Source organism: Sipha flava, unplaced genomic scaffold, assembly GCF_003268045.1.
Source record: "Sipha flava isolate LNK unplaced genomic scaffold, YSA_version1 116_pilon_pilon, whole genome shotgun sequence".
NCBI classification, from domain to species: Eukaryota; Metazoa; Arthropoda; class Insecta; order Hemiptera; family Aphididae; genus Sipha; species Sipha flava.
In genome coordinates, this window is record NW_020271740.1 from 306,226 (window position 1) to 327,257 (window position 21,032).

The 21,032-nt window shown below is 27.1% G+C and overlaps 1 protein-coding gene across 1 annotated transcript; it reads left to right on the forward strand.

The window, feature by feature from the left end:
* The first annotated feature begins 838 nt into the window (after positions 1–838).
* On the forward strand, positions 839–16,971 carry LOC112692600 (myb-like protein U). The gene is made up of 8 exons (XM_025567330.1): positions 839–1,870; positions 4,668–4,766; positions 6,090–6,232; positions 7,597–7,820; positions 7,894–8,126; positions 8,207–8,560; positions 8,853–14,811; positions 15,533–16,971. Exons 1-8 carry the CDS (start codon positions 1,619–1,621, stop codon positions 16,705–16,707), a joined length of 8,439 nt encoding a protein of 2,812 aa, XP_025423115.1. The 5' UTR covers positions 839–1,618; the 3' UTR covers positions 16,708–16,971.
* The last annotated feature ends 4,061 nt before the right edge of the window (positions 16,972–21,032 follow it).

Genomic DNA, 21,032 nt, shown 5'->3' on the forward strand with positions numbered 1-21,032 from the left:
ACCGTCGACGCCGATAAACTGTTCGGCGGCGCAAACGCGTTATGTTACGTTAAACGGATTGCTGTGGGAACCCGTGGCCCACGTATTCGAACTTTGTTTTTTGCATAGGTCGTAACGGTTCTCCTTTCGTCTTTTCTTTGGCCATCTTCTCAACATCCGTCCCAAAATACTTCAAACCTGGGTCCCACCGTCCCGTACCGTAATGAGTGTTATGACGTTTATAGAGATCGAACGGTTCGATCAAACGCCGTTCGTTTACAACTGTCAACATTCGAGATTACGTACTATTGTAATGTTATGTTACAGTTTTGGCGATAATATTACAAACGTATCACATCGTTTCGTGTGTCGCTATTACTGTTCATTGTTACTACGTGAACGTAATACGTAAAATACGTTGGTGCACACCGCAAACAATGCGCGTTGAGACTGGAAGCGTAGAAATGCTCAACGCAAGTGCACCGGTAATTCACGGCAAAAGATCGCGGAACGAAACCGATTACTATCCCAGCGCGGGCGTTGCCGCTAATAAAACGAATTAACAATGATGGGAAAAAAAATATATCGCCAAGCGTTTCTTATCAACGGGACGGTCGTCGTGACACCGATAACGGCTTCGTTACCTCCACGGGCGAGCGGTGGTGGCCTCCGTGCACCGGCAGGGCGTCCGCCGCCGACGGCTGAGACGACGAGACCGAGCACGGCGACCGCCCGTAAAACGCACCCCCGCAACAGCCGAGGGTTGGCTGTACCGTGGGCACCGGTAGCGGCGTAGCGTCCGTCCGTCCCGCAGCCGCCGGCTACACTGTTTTCACCACCGCCTATGTGGTCTGTACTGCAAGCCATCCACTTATCGTGCACTTCCTTTCCGATGATTGTACAGAAGTTGTTTTATTATTATTATTATTATTACTTTTTTTCTCCTAGATTTTCTTGGTCGCCCTCTCCCAGCCCACTCTCTCGTTGATACGCACGCACGAACACGCGCACCCGCACACACTCACACACGCGCGCACGCATGCACTCGCACGCACACAGACGCACACGGTCGAGCCGTTTCCGCACGCACACACCAGCTCACCCGCACGCGCTCACGCACGGCACTCACACACAAAAGTGATATTGTAACCTGTACATATATACACGACGTTATCTTCAATCGCATTGGTTTTGTTTTCCACGATTTTAATAATAATAATACTGTAAATTAATATTATGCTGTACGCATGTAACGCCGACACGCGCGACAGCGGTTACATTGTTATTGCCGTTCAGTAGTAACAATCGTTACCATGCGCTGAACCGCGTTTCGTTGCTCTCGTCTTCGTCGGTACAGCCGCAGCCGCACGCGCCTTCGTTCCTTCGCCATTGCTACTCGTGTCTCGGTCGCCGTTGTCGCGTTTCCTTCGTCGTATACCGTTACCCACCGGCACCCAGTCGACGTTGTCGCTGAGCCCCCCGTGCGTGCGGAGAGATGCCGTAGCTGCGGCCGTATCGTTCGACGTCCGACATCGCGCCCCCTCCGGACGGTACCCCGCATACGACACCTGTGTAACGCACGTTATCGTTGCGCCTTCAAGATTCCGTCGGACGCGGTCGCCACTGCCGTTCGTTCAACATGTCACCCATGTCCAACGATAAGTCCCAACCTCCGAGCACCTCGTTGGAATCGTCCGATGACGAGTTTCACCCTCCGTGCACCACGTTGGAATCGTCCGACGATGAGGTGATAACGTTGTGCGAGTCGGACGGATCGGACCAGATCGAGCCCACCGCGTGGGTCCCTGAATCGAAGGAAGTGCTCGGGTCCGACTATTACAACCCGGCCTGTAAGTGCGGCGGCGGCGCCTATTTAGGCCACATCCATACGGTAAGTTCAAAGTGCCGCATTGTGCTCCCTTGATTGCATCCTTACTCGGTATTACGGTTCCCTAGCGTCCCATCAACATGTATTCATTGCCTAACGGCAATCGCTTTCCCTCAGGTCCCCTAATCAAGGCTTCGATTTCATTGATCTCAGACATTTTATTGTTGACTAGTTTACAAGTCCCTGGATCACTGATGGTCCGCAAGCCATACCTACAAAATTTAAAAATATTAAATTTTTCCTTTGGTACGTTACATAAATACTGACAGTTGTGTATATTACGTCATTTATTTATATTTTATACATTATACATATCATATTGTCACATATATTATCAATAGAATAATAGAGAACAAATCTAATTATCAATGCATTTTTATTGTTAATGGTTCTGTAGTCGAGATTTGTGTTCTTTTGGATTTTTCTTATTAAAATTTGTCAGTTATATAAAATTACTCTGAAAAAAAAAAAGATGATATATCTGATGTACATTTATTAAATTTTCAGATTGCTTTAAATTAAAAATAAACAAAGAAATTGTTTAGTTTTTAAAGATGTACATGTAACTTTGAGTAGTATTTCCCCATGAATTTTTGATAGTTAAAGTAATGCAACTCAAGAATCACAATAAATTGTTTTTATGATTGCAATTTACTTATTAATAAATTAATTAATATGATGTACATTTGTTTTATTAGAATAATTTTTGTTAAATTGTTAATCATTTTAAACTTTTACTTAAAATTGTTCAATTATAACCATTATTATAAGCCTCTTATAAGGAATTGCATTTTTTTTTATTTATTCATAATCCAAATTCTAAAATGTATAAAAAAAATTGATTCTTGTTTATTAGAAAGATATGGTCTACAATTGAGGTGGTTTATGACTCATCAAAAGTTCTCTAAGTTATCCGTAATGTCAAAACAGTTGGGAACCACTGCTTTATACTACAATGGTTTTTCAAATGTGTATATTATGGTCAACATCAATATTTAAAGTTTAACTTATAATGAATTTTTCTATACTTGCACTGAATAACTAATATAATGAGTTATAATTATCTTTTCAACAATCAATAAGAATAATTTATTGGTTAACTTACTCAAAGAAATTTCAAACTGATATGTTTTATTTTTTTATTTGAAAAGTGATATATGCAACATAGTACAGAAAAACCTCGATAAGATGGAACTTCAATAAGACGAAAACCCCGGTATTATGGAACATTTTTTTAGTTTCATTTCAAATTACATAATTAACTTACCCCGTCAAGACGGAAACCCCGTTAACACGGAAACATGTCATGGTTCCAATAGGTTCCATCTTATCGAGGTTTTACTGTACATACTGTCTATTTTTTTGTTCATAACTATGATTGATGCATTGAATCAGTGAAGAAGATCCTTTATATACAATTGATGAGTCGCATTACTATATTTAAAATGCTAATTTTCTAAAAATTATATTTTAATATTAAAAAATAATTTTGAGTATTATATAATTTTTTGAAATAAAATTTTAATATTAATCTAAAATCGACCTAAATGTTCTCAAGTAGATTTCATGTACATAATGATTATATTTTCTGGATCCTTATTTTTATTCATTAATTTTACTAATTGACAAATAATTGATAGCCTCACATAATATGAAAGACAAGGATATAACATACATTGGTTATGAAACTCCTTAATATCTTATAATAGTTCATAATTTCTTTTAAAACCTATTATTAATATGTAGTATTGTACATGAATGCCAAATATTATAATACATTGTGATTGTTTTTATGTTTTCTTTTATTAAAATAATATAATTAAAAATTACTTTTATCTTATACACACTATGTATAATTTAAAAATTCACGGATTTTATTTTCTTTATTGAAATATTTAACAATGAATTAATATTTTGCAATATGAAGTTATATTATGTTTTTAAATATTTTTTTATTAATTTTTTAAAACATCTATTAATCTATGTTTAAATCAGTATATATAATTTACCAACACATTATTTTAAATAAAAGAACAAATTTAACTACATGTAAATACCTATTCAATTTTGTAAAAAAAAAAATTAATTTAGTAACATCAATATTTGATTCCAATGTCGTAATTGACAATGTTTATCTATTCCCAATAACATTTTATTATTCAAATATATTAAATGTTTTTCAAATTATTTGCTATATGTTGCTTTATACTTATATGCTTATAGTTAATAAAATACATTATATTAAATTGTATAAAAGTTATGAAAGCAGTATTTTACTCTACAGTATTTTTAAATCATTTTATGTAGATAGTTCTTTATTTTATGTCTTATAACTATACAATTTTATATCTTGATTTTTTTTTTTTTTTTTAATTAAATGTCAGAATGATAACTAATATTATCACTTTTGATTTATTTGGATGAAATTTAGATTTCTTAGTACTTATTGATTATACATTTTAATATAGACTGAGCTGACTGAGATATAGATACCTACCAATTTTTTGATTTATTGCTTTTATATTTTATTTGCATTTTGAATAATTATAATAATTAATATTTTCATCCCTGTATGCTTATATTATAAAATAATTAAGGTAATCAGGAATGTTTTTCAGTGTGTTTAATTTGTAACTACTTAAGTTTACCCACTCGGGAACACTTCTGATAAAATAAAATTGAGTGCAATTTGATATACTAAATACTTATTTTTAATAGGTATTTTTATCAAATATGTATTATTGTAGTAATATAATTATTGATAAATAATTATTAATCAAATATTTATTTATATTCACAGATTGCTATGTATGAAAATCATAAATCGATTGATTGTATTATATATCCAAGGAAAACCCCCATGCCATATCTTGCACCATTTTATTTTAGAGGACTTAAGGTTAGTAGTACATTACATTTTATTTTTATATATTGAATTTTCAACAGATATTATTATTTGATAGAACCGAATTTGTTCTAAACTGAATTATTTTAATTTATGTTGTTTCTCAATTGATTGTTATACTCACTATTTTGAGAGGAATAATAGTTCTTTTATATTTATAATATAAGTATATATGTATATATAATCCTCGTTTTATTTTTATTCTTCTATTTTATCATCTTAACTATCTTCACATAAGTCAGAATTAAGTAATATGTTATCATGGAGGGTTTTGTATTGGTTAATTTAAGTTATATAATTTTCTATGATTTCTATATTAGATATTGCATTTTAAATATCTTTTTTTTTTTTATGTATATAAATAATTTTTTATGATTCAAATTTACTTATTAAATAATGAGTTCTTAAATAGTTTTCTGATAAAAACATTCATATTAGGTTAAAAAACTAGGAAAGAGATGAATGAACAATCTCAAAATTATAATGTAGATAATTTACTAACTTTACTGTTTGTACTTGAAATTAATAATTTTTTTCTTATCACTTCAACATACCAAAAGATAACTATCTGTATTGATTGTATATCTATGTATCAATAAGTATAGTTTGTAAATCTTTGCACTATTTAAAATTTTAATATTTTATCATCTTTTCATTAATACCTATGTAATCAATAATTAATAACTAATTTCAATAATCATATTATTAAATATTAAACAAATTAATGATATTTTTGATCAAAATAATGTCAATAGTGTTATAATTTTTAATTGGTCTGGAAAAATGATACTAAAGAAGTGAATTATATTAAATTTATTTATTTGGTGAAGGTTTTAGTATTATTAACTATTTTTTTTAAATATTTCCTTGAATAACTTTTTAGAACATACTTACAATTTTATATTAATTATATTGTTATTATAGAATTAGGTATTTATTTAAATTTATGTAAGTTAGTTTATTTTCTATCTAAATATTCTTCAATTTCGGAATTGATTTATATTTTTTTGATACCTGTATAAAAATACATTTAATCTTAATTCAAGAAAAAGCTTTTTGAGAACTTGTTTACTAGGTAAAAATGCTCTGTATAGAAATCCTCAATCAAACCTTACAATATTGTTAAACTTCTAGTGTAATCATAAACAATTTCTTAATATTTTAATAAAGGTAAATGTTTTCTTTTTAATATTATAATAATGGTAAATGTTAATGTATTGATTATGAAAATTATAGAGTTTATGTAGTATAAAATAATAAGTTTATTCTGTATATTTTATCAAACTAATAACATGTTTTTAAAATTTTATAATTTAGAAGTTTGAGAATGTGACAAGAGATCTGTGTACAACTTTTGAAACTAAAGTACTAAATTTAATAAAGACTTGGGAAAACTGTAGTAGTATACTTTCTGATGACCCTTGCGCTGGAACACATGTATTTTTGCATTATGCTATTGGGTAATATATTTTACGTATATTTTACTTTTGAGTAGTTAATAAATTGTATTTATATTTTGTGATATATATTAAAGCCTATATTTTAAATACTAAATGTGATGTTTAATACATTTTGTAAATAGTATATAATACTTATTATTAGGGATTAATACTCTAAAAAATGTTATTAATGATGTAAAAAAATGTATTAAAAATTTAAATAGTTTAATTAATGACGTAAAAAAATGTATTCAAAATGTGAGAAATAACTACTAAAAATGCACTCAAAATTTTTTATTTTATTCGATCAATGCTTTCCACACACGTAGTTCGTATTATTGTTATCGTTATCGCTTATTATACCAAATTGTAATGACATAACGATAACATAAGATGATAATATGTAGTAGTCATTAATTTGATTAAAGAAAAATATTGAATACTTGAAATTTTTTTAATATTTTCCAAAAATGTTAAATTTTTAAACAAAAAATATGAAAATATTGTCCTTATTTGTAGTGATAATACCATAAATGCATTAAAGAAGTAAATATAACAAAAAAATGGAAAATAAAAATTTAATTATATGAATCTACACCATTTAAAACATTTTTTTTTTTTTTGCTAAATTGAGTATTGTATAAGGATTTAGAAATAAAAATGTATTTTTGCATTGAAATCTGCACCCTACTAATAAGTAGAGTGCATATTATACATACTAAGTACATTTAAATATATTTTTCCAGGAATGTGTACATAGTTTGGAACTGTACTTTAAAATGTTTTACAGTACATCTTCTCTTTCACCTTTTTCCCAACTATATAAGGTTGGTCACCCTTGTCTTAAACCTCCATTCAACTTGATTTTCTATATCCCCTATGCACATATCAATGGCCCTCTTATTATTCTCAATCGTATCTATTCATCTCTTTTTTAGTCTTCATCATCCTCTATTCCCTTCAATGTTTATTTTCATAACAACTATTACTGAATTTGTTTTCTTTAGTCCATCACATGCCCGAACCATCTCAGTCTTCCAGTTTTACAGTATTTATAAAACTATATTTAAACTAATTCTTATTTATGAATTTCAGTTTATTAGTTGTATTAAAGCTTATCTTGTGGTATATATTAGATAAAAAATAAGTATTTAATAATTTACTATTTTTTTGAGTTTTGATATTTAAAAGTACAAATTATTGTACTATGATACATTTATATGTAATTTATTTAATTTTAATATATTTTGATTTTTAACATAAATTATTTATTAATATCAATTTATAACCCATCAAAATAATGTATTCGTGTATTTATTACTTTATAAGAAACTAAATTGTAATATATGATTAACAATGTTATTAATTTTGTTTTATTTTTTTAGTGAATCTGCTATTCTCGTTTTACATCCCGATTGGGAAAATATTCCAAAAAAACATAAAATTGAACTTTCTTCGATTTTCAAAAGAATGTTAGCTAGCTTACATCTGATGAAAGTTCACCTAGAATCAATAAAATCTTGTCATTTTATGCTTTCTATTATACAAAACCCATGGGATCATCATTATTTGCCAAAATTACTTTATGGAGATCCATGTGAAGAAGAAGGTAATATTGAAATATTTTTAAATACATTTTAAAAGGCTTTCTAAAAAAAAAAATTAATTTTTTATGTTTTTAGTTGCCAACTTTATCCAGTTTGAAAAGAGTAACATATTTGCTCTGCGCTTAAAAATACTTTGTGAGGAAAAGTGTGACGCTCAAGCTTTAAGATTATCCTGTATGGCAATGCGTTTGATAAATTTTGAATTAAAAAGTAGATACCATATTGAAGAAGAAGATTTTCTCTTCATCAGAGATATTTATTATGCATGCCTTGAAAGGGCAAATAGAAAAAAAGAACTTGTTGATCATGTAAATTGTTTTTTGTATTAAATAACAGGCAATTGTATTTACTAAATTTTAAATATATACTTATTTAATTTAATTTTTAGTTACTCAGGTTTACTCCAAAAGATGATGGGCAGCTTTTAATAAAAAGGTATTGTGATAAAATTCAGAGTTTTTCAAATCAAAAAAAAGAAAGTCGACCAAGAATCTGGAAAGATATGGTAGAAGTTTGTGAAATGGCTGCTTGCATTTTGGTTTCTACCTCTCTCAAAAAACCTAGATATATTAAAGAGTTCTGTTGGATAACGAAGCAATGGAGTGTCTTGATGAAAACATTGATGGAATCTGACTTGAAATCTGATATGTATTCTCGTATTAAAAATATGATCCAAAGATTTGTTAAAATTGCATCTACAACCGATCATTTATATTGGTTAATTGATATTATTTATAATGAAGTAAGCAAAAACTTTTAAAACATAATCCAATAATTTAATTTTAAATATTAAAAATCATTAGCTTCACTGTTTTTTAGTACTGAATATCAAGAAAAAATAAATTTATTTGATTTAATAAACAGTTATTGCTTTAATGCATTCACAGCATTGTTTTAATTAGGATGAAACTAACCTTAATCATGTTTTTTGTTGAATGTGATTGTTTTATTAATTTTATTTGTAATAACAGTATTGATATTATATCAAATTATAATAAACATAAATTTAATGTTACTATATTTTCTGTTTACAGTTTGGTTCTAAATTGTCTCGAACTTTGTACTTGGAAATGTATATCCTTGCAATAAACAAGAATATAAATGAAAAAGAACGTTGCAAACAGTTGAATGATTCAGATGGATCCCTTAAATCAATACAGAAGCTAGTCCAAGGTTATTTAAAATTGGCCAATCTTCTAGAAGATTTAGTGATTGTATGCAGAGAATGTATTTTATCTGCATATACTTTATTGCCTTCAAGTGATCTTTTGACCAGAATAGAAAATTTAGCTTCTAAGAGTGGAAAAGTTTCAGAAGTTCCAATGGATTTTGATTCTGAAGTTTTTTATGACGATAAACCTCGTGTTAAACCAATAAAATACCGTAAAACTCTTAATTCTAATAAAGATGGTATAAAGATTGAAGAACCTGTACCTGAAACCAATACTCATTATAAACCAGAAATAATAGAAAAATTTATGGCTGATTATGTTGAATATGATAGTTATACTAAGATAATTTCTGAGCTAGATAAATTGCCAGAGCCACTATCACCAATCATGAAAGATGATCTAATTTCAGTTATAAAAGTACCTCGCTATGGAAACTTCAATTGGAATTTAGATTGGTCAAAAATGAAATTTGAATGCTTAAATTATTTAGAAAGCTTGGATTTAATAATCAAACGAAATACTTTTAAACATTCTGATTTAAAATTCATTAAAATGGACGTTGAAAAATATAATGAATTAACAGGAGTGAATTATAAAAAAATATCTCATAGTAAAAGTTATTCTAGCAGTGACAATTATTTAAGTGATGAAGATTCTTTACCATCAGCTGTTTCATCTGGGGATATGTTATCTCATTCAGGAAAATATGTTAAACACCGTTCGCGTAAAGGAAAAGCTCGCTCAAGAAAACGGAAAGGTACTTCACGCAAACGATCAGCAAGAGCTAAATCATCTAAAGCTAGACCACCGAAAAAGCCAAAAGTTGAACAACCTGAAACACCTAAAACTGATGGTATACAAACCAGACAAAGTTTTAAATATCAAAATAGTTTTGAAGAAAATGATGACTCGACTGTAAGCTCCTTTTTAAATGATGAAACTCAGTCTAAAAATACTAATTTATCAAATGAAAATGGAGATAATTCAATTGACTCTATTTCAAACGAAAATGTGGAAGTTTTCAAAAGTGAATCAGATAAAATACCCAACACTAATAGAAACTCTAATCCAATAGATAGAGTAAAACGAGAAAAAAGAACTGTCAATAAAAATCAACATAAAGATTTTGACTATTCGTGGAATCCTAGAAAAAGGCCTAGCAAAAAAGATGAAAAACTTGAAAGCAGTAATAAAAATTCAATGGAAAAAATTCATGATTTTGATCTCCCATCTCCTAATAATGAACATTTGACTATGCTATCTGAACGAATTCCTCAACTTAGTTCATTAGATTTTATCAGGCCAGTAAATACAGATCACATTGTTAATGTTGTACAAATTCAAGCTACATCAAAGACTTTAACAAATGTTTCACAAACACAAACTGATCATGTTTCAAATCATTCAAATAACGAAAATGAAAAGAAAAGTAATGATAATCAAAATAATGCTCAATCATTGGATGATTTTGTGTCTATGTATCAATCAAATTCATTAAATAATATAAATTCCAATCAAAATTCTGGAACTCCCCATCATGGTGAATGTAGTTTTACTGGAAGTGTGTCTGTAAGTAATCAAAGAATAACAACTGATTCAAATACATGTGTCCACAGTACTGGTCAGCTAGAAACAAATAAACCAATAGGAACACATGATGTGCTATTAAATCAAAATCAAATTAACCTTGATCATCGACGTTGGAATGATATTCAATTACAAACCTCTGGGGAACGACTACAATCAACAACTGAAAATGTACATTCATCATCAAATGTGATTGTTCGTAGTTCTGATGTGAATAATACTAGTCATGTAACTACAAATACAGGACAAAATACTAATGCAATGAAAAAGACTTCAGCTTATAATATTAAAAATCGTGAACGATTTGATTTATCATTACCAACATCAATATCTTCTGTATCAACAAATTGTAATCGTTCTACAAATATACCATCAGCAATTAATTCAAATAAAGTAACCTTTGATTCAAAACTTCAACAAAATTCTCTGGTTCAAACATCAGTTGGCTTGCAAGTTAATTTTAACAACCAACATTCTGATGGTTTACATAATAAGATTTCCCCAAATAACCAACCTTCTCAAATATGTACCAATATAACTGATAATCCTACTTCAAATAATTTATCTATACTAAATGATCAAATTATGAATTCAATAAATAGTAGGATTAGCACCTCTTCAATTGTGAATGCTTCATTTTTTAAAGAAAACAACTTATTTGATCATTTAAAATCAAATAATTCTATTGCAAATCCAGTCTCAAGTACACAGACTCAAACATGTATTGACTTACAGCCATCAAATGAAGTTTTGAATCCTAATTCTTCAGTGATATCGTTAATGATTGCTTCAACTCAAAGTCAAGTTATAAAAACAAATGTACATAACTCATCATACACATCTTCACAAAACTTAAGAATTCAAAATCCCGATTTAAACCATATTTCTAAATCAAATCGATCAGATGAACAAAAGAAAATTGACAATCTAAAATTAATAAGTCAAACATTTACTGCTACTTCGCAAGCAATTAAATTTGTTACTAGCAGTTCAGAATCACAACGTCTTATTCATACCATAGATAAAAATAGTACTCCAAATGTATCAATTTTCCAAAATACTGCAGAATGTGTTTCTAGTATTAGCCAGGAAAATGACTTAAGTTCTAAATCATCTAATAAAGGACGTGGAAATATGAGATCTTATGAAAGTAAAACCAGAGCTTTAAAACAAGCCAATATGTCTGATATGTTTGTATTTGAAAAAGGAACTCTGTATGCAGTTCAAGATGAAGTTATAAATCAAATAGAACCATCTAAATCATTGATCTCTCCAATAAATAATACCATGCCTAATGTAAAAATTCAAAATAAGCAAGTTAAAGAATCTTTAGAAAAGCCAAAACCTTTACCAAATGCATCTCCAAATGTTACAGTCACGGGCTCAATGTTACCAAGATTCCAACAAGTTTTCGGTAAAACAAAATTTCAAAGCTCATCTGTTATCAATGACACTTCATCATTTTGTTCATCAAACGTGGTAAATATTCCCTCTTCAAATCCTGGGCCAGTTATAAATCGAACTAATTTATCAACATCTCGAGTATATTCATCTTCAAAAGGGGTACAGACAAATCATGATGGTGATCCAATTTGTTCTAATTCTATGAACTGCTTATCACCAAAATTGATAGAAAGTAAACTTCAACATAGTCTTAATGTGACAAAATCTAATAACATTATGACACTTGGCAACAACAAAAATAATGTTACAATGAAGTCTAAAACAGTTTCATCTGTTAAAAATATTCCTCAAGTATCTGTATCATCTAGTCATCATTTACTTTCTAGTAACATTGATAATAATATTGTTAAAAAAGAAGTTATTGGGTTACCCATTCCTAAAGTTCTATCTGCATTTACTTCAAATTGCAATAATTCAGCGATTGCATCATCTAGTTCTAATTTGGTATATTCAATTCCTATACAAGCTGATTCAAAAGGTAATAGTAGTATTGAAAAATCTTTACACAGTGTAACCCAAATTCAAAGACAACTAAAAGTTACTCCTTCAATCATTCAAACTGTATTACGTAAACATCCTACTTGGCAACAAAATTGTTTTCGTCAAGGCAAACAAAGTACTGAAGTACAGACAACTTCAACAGTTGAAAAGTTAATTTCTACAAATATTGTAAAAACTACTATTGATTCGTTAAACAATAAGATATCAATAAGTGCAAGCAAATCTAATGTTTCTGAATCAAATGTTAGTTCTTCAATGATGGAACAAGTGAGGGAATTTGAATCTGTGTTGGAAGAAGTTAGGAAAACTTCATTGATGAATGAATTGAGTACAGCTAGTATATTACCACAAATAAATCACGAAATAATTCAGATTCATTCGCCTACAGGAAATGTTGACTTACTTAATACAGATAGTAATCAAACATTATTTCCTTTAAACAAAAAATCTAATATAAGCAATGAAAGAGATCGCTGTTCATTTTCATTTATAAATCAAACATTACCAAATGTAAGTGATTTAGCTACTGAAGAAAAAGAACCAGTATCGGTACCATCCACAATTATTTCCGTTCGTAGTGTTACTCCTATACCAATGGTAACATCCCCCAGCAACAACAGTATGCCGATTATTCCAGTTGATGGGTCAAAACAGATTGCAAACAAAGTAAAACCTATTATTAAAACACCAGTTAGTTCTCCGTCGACTTCAACTGTTAAAGTTCCAGTGTTGCAGAAACCCTTACCCAAATTGCAAGAAGATGAGCAAACAACTCAAAGAATATACGCAATTCTTGATAAATATGCAGAACAACTTCGTAATTCACCCGAACTAAAAAATAAGCCAGCTCCAAGACGTAGAACAAACCCACCTACAAATCCAAGCTTGAATGCTAAACGTAAAAAGTCCAATCACTTAAATTTAAAAACTTGTTCTCAACAAACATCTTGCTCATCGTCTGGCATGGAAATGAGTCCTACTTCTGACATGCAAGCTATTGACAGTGAAGATAGTTCTAATGCTGTAAGCCATTTTTCACATATTATAAATTCGCCTTCGCGAATTTCAGATGAACAAACTACAACAGTGATTTCAGAAACTCCTTTAATTGAAAATGCATTGATTAATGTCAATGATGTTATTAAGAAAATTAATGTTGATGCTGAAATTAAGTCTAAAGTATCTCAATCTACGCAAATTGTTGTAAGTGGAACATCTGGACCTTTTTTATCCATTCCTGAAGGTAGTGCAGGAAATGTTAGACTTCTTGTGGCTGCTGGGAGTAATCAAAAAATGTACAGATTACATTGCCCTGTCACTGGACCTGGTCCTGTTCTTTTTCATCAAATCACAACTAAAGACTCTTGCTCAAATGATGTCAAAATTTCTTCCAATATATTAGGCCAAAGTATAAACGAATCCAATATTTTGTCAGCATTATCCACTGATGATTTACAAGTTACTAATACTAGTCTTGGAAATGAAATTGTACTTAATGCTTCACACAATTCAACAGTTTTTGAACATAAATTAAACAAATCTGATATAATTGTAGAATCATTGGAAAAAGCTAAAGTACTTGATAATAATGAAAAGCAATTGCCGTTTCCTGTTATGAAAAAAAATCAAGCATCTCAAAGTACATTTAGTGTCATACATACTCTTCCGTGTAAACCTAAACTAGAACCATCTGATAATAGTGAATTATTGTCTGTAACTCAAAATAACATTTTGGAAAATATTCAAAAAAACTATTGTGATAATAAACCAAGCAATTCAAGTATTAAACAAGAAATAACTGATGATTCTAGCAATGATAAAGTTGTTTGTACTCAAGAAAAATCAACTATAACTATTAAAGAAGAGCCATCTTTTGTTCCGCCTGGATCTTCAGAAAGTACTAACATTCCATCATTTCATTCTCACGAAATTGAAAAAGAAACTAATAAAGGTACATCTAATATGATTGAAAAAGATTGTCAACAAAATATAACCAAAACTGATGAAAACAAAATGGAAATTACAAACACAAATCAGATTCCAATTGAGCGTTTGAGTGAAAATGATCGAAATAAAATGAAAAGCGATGATAATTCAACAATGAAGCAAAAAGTTTCATCTACTATTACTACAGAAGGTGCATCTAGCACATTAAATATTTCCAGTTCTATGAATAAAGAAGAAAGTAAACCAAATATAGCATTAAGTGATATTGCTGCTGCTTCAGCTGCTGAAATAATTTCTACTGCCAACCAAACATCAAATGCTTGTAAGTAAAAATAATAACCAGTGATTATTATTTATTTATATTTTTTAGTCTTCAATTTATTGTACACAAATTATTTATATGTCATACAATAATTTAGTAAAAATGTTTATACTCTTAGTTTTTTTTTTATAGTAAAATAATACAAACCAATTTTAATTTAAATTTATAACTAAATTTCATTCAGTGTGTTTTATTAAAATTCAGAGAGAAATAAATTTATAATATTATGATACTAATAGATTCCTACTATTTGATAGAAATATAATACCTTTACTATTGAAAATTTAAAATGGACTAAGACTTTTCTAACATTTAAATTAAATTAAAAATTATGCTATAATGTATGGAAATATTAGTGATTAATTTTTAATTTTATAAATTATTTTTTTAGTAGAAAAATGCTATTCAATTGTAATGAAATAATAAATATTTTGTGTTTTAATAAATATTTGGGAATATTATTATACTTTTTATTTAGTTATACAGATAGTATTGATGCACTTAATAAATAAATACATATAAAATAATATTAACCATGACTATTAATATAAATTTATAATTAGATAATTTAATTATTAATGTAAACTTTATCATATTTTAGTACACACATACTAATTTTACTTAAATTAACCCATAGGATTTTCTTGGATCTTAAGCACGTTCTAATAATAAAACATTTATTATTAAAAGCTTTTACAATTTCATATTGTTTTGTCCATAGATAAACATAAAGAAGAGCTATCTCCAAAACAACCAGTTAAAATAGAGTGTGAATCAGAAAATGAAAATGAAAATACTTTAAGTAATACTGTGTACAATATGTTAGATGATCAATCTACTACCAATATAAACACTAAAATTGGATCATTAACTCATCGTTTAAAAAATGATTTGTCATCCAAGAACTGGAACAACTGTTTATCTAAAATAATGCCTCCTGGAACTCAAAAAATATTAGAAGGCGAAAACTTGAAACAACTACAGGAATCATTTCAACAAACTAAAATAAAAACATTTAAAGATTTAAAAATATTTGTATTTGAACAATGTAAAAAATTTGACCATAATGTTGAAACTCCCAAGGAATATGATTTATATGACGATATTGATGGTCTGGGTGTTGATAAACCAAGTACAAATGAATTATTTCCAGAAGTTGCCATATTAAACGATTTAGATAAATCTGTGAGTCCAACACTTGGTCTATTACAAGCATCTACATCAAAGTCGAATGATTCAAATGTCTTCCATAGTAAACGTAAATCAGTTTTGTCTCATACAACTACCTCCACAGTAAGTACTTCTGGTGTTGAACTAACAAGTAGTCCTTCTAAGAAAAATAAAACCAAAGTATCATTTTTAAAACAAGCTTTGTATAATGAAATGAACCAAGATTCCAATGATTGTGAAACAAAACCATTTATAAACGGCACAAAACCTATTTTGGATTCAATTGAACATATTGATTCATGCCCAGAATCACCTTCAAATACTGCTGCTGCAGATTCTGAAACATGTATGTCTGAAGATAGCACTTCAACAATTAGTAGTGGAACACCACATTACAATTTTCGCAAAAGTAAACGCAAAAATATTGAAGAAGATGGATTTATAGAATCTCAAGTGATAAAACGTATGTATAGAGGACGTACATCTGAAGATAACGAAGAAAAATCTGAGCTTCCTAAACTTAACAATACAAAACTTCAAACAGCTGAACAGAAATTAAGTGCTGAAAAAAGAGAAAACAATAGAAGATTATCAAATCGCTTAAAAAAGAATAATGTTAAGAATAATCAACATTTATCTAATAAATCACCACAAATGGGCAGTCCACCTAACAAGATGACAACTACAAGACTATCCCTCAGGAGAATTTCAAAAAAATCTACTTAATTAGCATCAGTAAAATTGTATATCTATGTTAAATATTTAATGCTACTAAAGTTACCATTACTCCAGCTGGAGGAGTAAATTATCTAGCACAAAAATCAGAAAAACTGGTAATTGTTACATTATTGATTAATATATATATATATATATATATATATATATATATCAATTAATACATATGTTTATTTAATAAAAATCAAAATTGTAAAATTGAATTTACTTTTGCCATTGTTGAAACCAAATTTGATTTACATTATTTCTATTCATTATATACCTAATTATGTAAACTCAAAACTATTATGTTAGATATTCTGTATAATTATTTAAAAAATATAAACATAAATTTTAACACATAATACTTATTAATTTTATTTTATTTAACTATGTATATTCAAATAAAATAAAATTTTCTTAGTAATAAATAATTATTTTAGTATCATGAGATAATTTATAAAAAAATTTTTTAAAAAATTGCATCATATAATACATCAATAATTTAGTGTAATAAGTAATACATGTTTATATATTTTTTTCAAATGTTTGTCTAATTTTTCATTGTTGAAGACATTGTATATATAAATAGTTAATATTTTCCCATATATTATAGTTTAAAAGTGTATTAAGTATTTTTATTACATATGATGTATTAATAAATTCAGTTTCATAAATAAATTAAATTTGAGGTATCTTTTTTTGGCAATATTGCATGAAAGTTTTAATAATAATAATATGCTTTAATTCTATAAAAAAATAGCTGAAATAGAGTATGAAAAGTATAGTTAAAAAAAGGTTTTAGACTACTTATATAATGTTAATAGAGTTATTAACTTAATTGAATTACAATCATTTTTTGGAAATTATTTTAAGTATATTGATAAATGTAGTATTAAACTATTTAAACTAAGAATATGTATTTTTTTGATGGTTTGAAATTTGTACTAAATAATTACCATGACTTTGATGAATAATATGATACTTTTAGTATGTATTAATAAAGGTACATTTACCATTTTATTATTAATTACATTAAGCTTTACTAGAAAATGTATGTAAAGTGTATTTCATTTGATGTTATATATTTAAATAAAATTATCAAATTACAATTATTTACTGAAATTGTATATCTTATAATCGCTAATTGTAAAAATTTAATCAATTAATTTATCAGTTGAGAATATGGTATATATTTTTAACTTATTAGTTTGTTATTATTATTATTATGATTATTTTACTTTTTACAATAATTTACAATAATATGCATCAATTCATAATGCATTGTAAATATTATTATTTTTTGTTTTCGAGGGCAATTTTACAAAATGATGATTCTTATAGATAATATTAATTATGTTTTGTTTAAGTAAAAATTCGAAAGGAATATATTTTGCTATCCTATTAAAATAATTATAACTAATAATATGTTCCAAACTAGATATATTTAAGTAAACTTTAAAATATAATTTTAATGTGTTATTCATTATTATACAGTATACATAAATACATTATATTTTTATGAATATTAATTTGTATAATATATTTACTTCTTTATTAATGTACTTAATTTGTTGTTATTAATTTTTAACTCTTAATATTAATTTAGAAACACTGGTAAATATGTTTTTTTTTTTTAAATAAAATTAAACATTTGATATTAACTCAATAAGCAATGAGTTAATTTAATTAATGTATATAAGGTTAGTATTATAACATGTATAAGTGTAAAGTATGATTTAAACATTATTTTTTTTAATTTGTAAAAATTACATTAGTGTACTTTAGATAATTGTTTTGTTTCTTTATATAAATATATATTAGTTTTTGTTTTTGGAAAATTACCAAAGAAATTGAATACATGAAATTGTTTATTGAAAAGTTAAGTAACCAATTGTATAAATTATAATTTTTAAAGATAAAATTTTGAAAAAAATGTATTGTTCATGAAAAAGACTTAATTTATAACATAAATTATAATTATTTAAAGAGTAATCCCTCGTCTTTCCAATGTGTATTGTTATTTTATTAATTGAATTTGTATAAAATCTTAAGTGCAACAAAGAGTTGAACTACTTAAATCTAAACAAAATGAAATGTTATGTTATTAATTTGTAATTGGATGATTTAACACTAAAATTATTTATTTATTTTGCTTCTACACTTTTTTTTTTCAAATAATATATAGCTTTGTTTTTTATAGTTTCTTTTTATACCCGAATATTTTTTATAAATGTAATCATTTTTGTTTGATTTTGGCTTTTTTCCGTTTTTTATTGTTCACTGTTAATACAATATAACTAGTAGTAAGATATTATTTTAATTTATTTTATATTCGTTTCCATTCCATTATAATATATAGTTAACTATTTTATAATAATGGGTTAGTTATGATATTGAACCAATGTTATTTCTTTCTAAAAAAACAAAAAGAATTAAAATATAAACGACTTAGGGATTATTATGTAATATAAAAACAAATTTTATTTGCTTCAGTAGAGTATTGTGATAGTTTTAAGGATTTATTGACTGCTGTTTATGTTAAAACACAAGCTGAATTTTATTTAGTTTACTTTGTCTTTTGATTTCAATACACTGAATTTGATTTTGAATATGCATTTGTATTTTTATTTAAAATTTTTCCTACTCCATTTTACACCTTTGAATAATATATGATGCTATATTACACAATTTTATTAATAAATTATTTTCAGAATGAGTGCGAATGGTTACAGAAACTGTAAATTTAAGATTCTGATAAATTGTTTTGTGTGTACAACAGAATGTTATAAATTCTCTTAATCATTTTGGAAAATTATTTTAATTTTTCTATTGTCAGAAATTGAATATAAATATAATTTATATATTAGTGAATTCCATAATTTAAATAAATTGTGATTTCTGAATATTATCCTAACAGCTTGATGCTTAGTAATGATTTTGTTATACTGACATCTACAAAATTACATAAATTAAATTTGTAAAGAATATTGAAAGTAACCTAGTATATGATTCCATTGACAAATTTGCTGTACATTTTATAACTCATCAAGTAGTAATTTGTTCATATTTTTAAATACTTATTTATTGAAACTAAATTCGATTTAGATTTATTTATTAAATTTAAAATATTAAACGTGCAATTTTTAGAAAACTATAAATCTTCTTAGATTCACTCGTAGTTGATATATGTATGGTTATTGATCTGAAATATTTAATATAACTATAGATATTCTAGAATTAACTATAGGGTTTGGAAGTTATAGGAGTTGCATATTGTTCTGTATGCTTTCAGTTTATAGCAGACCAAGCTAGAAATCCGAGTTATATAATGTTGGGTTTAAAAATTGAAAATTAAAAATGGATATTTTGCATATTTTGTTAATTTTACAGAAAAAGTGCATTTTTCGTTAATTTTCATTCATTTTTCGCATATTTTTTATATTTTCTAAAAAAATTAATCTTTTTTCATTCTTAACCAATTTATTTTAAATAATGTTACATAACACAACGCTAATAACGCGGAAAACGTGCATCATATATGACTCATTATTATTTTTCGTGTTTATTTATTGCAATTTTTTAATGTCTACTATGAATAAGTACAATTTTTTTAATTATAGTTTTTAAAATTTCTCAATTAACTTTTAATATAAAAATAAATTCTTTTTTTGCATATTTCACATTTTTTCATGCAAATTTTATCAGTTTTTCGTGTATATTTTGCCTTTTTTAGCTCCTATAACTTTCGAACCCTAATAATTAAACATGATTGGCCTACGAATACTATTATTTTTATTTGTAATCCTTTTCAATTTTTTTTTGTAATTATTCTTAAAAAAAATATAAACATTTTATTTAAAAAAAAAAACAAATATGTAATGTACCTAGTATAATTACACTTAAAATAATAGAGATAATGATCAATATGATTCTTAATTTTTATTATTTTACTTTTACTACTATTAGGATATTTTATACTTCTCTTAATTTAGAACAACCCAAGTATTAAGGTCTAAATTTAAAATTTACACTTCCAGTCTGAATTCAGATTTACTTCTTGCTATCAATCTTAGGCTGTCATGGAAAAATAAAAGAATGAACCACTTTAATTACTAGGTAGTATCCGTTTAGAAAAAATAAATATTTTGTATGTGATAATTAATTGTCTAACTTTCATCTTCAAATGACTAAGATACTACTAAAAATATGTCAAATAAACCCAGTAAATCTAAACCTAAACTAACTACTAAGTTACTAATTTATTTAACATTTCTTACTGTAATTTTTACAAAATTAAAACACCTCATTCTTAAATGTTACCAACTTTTATAGAT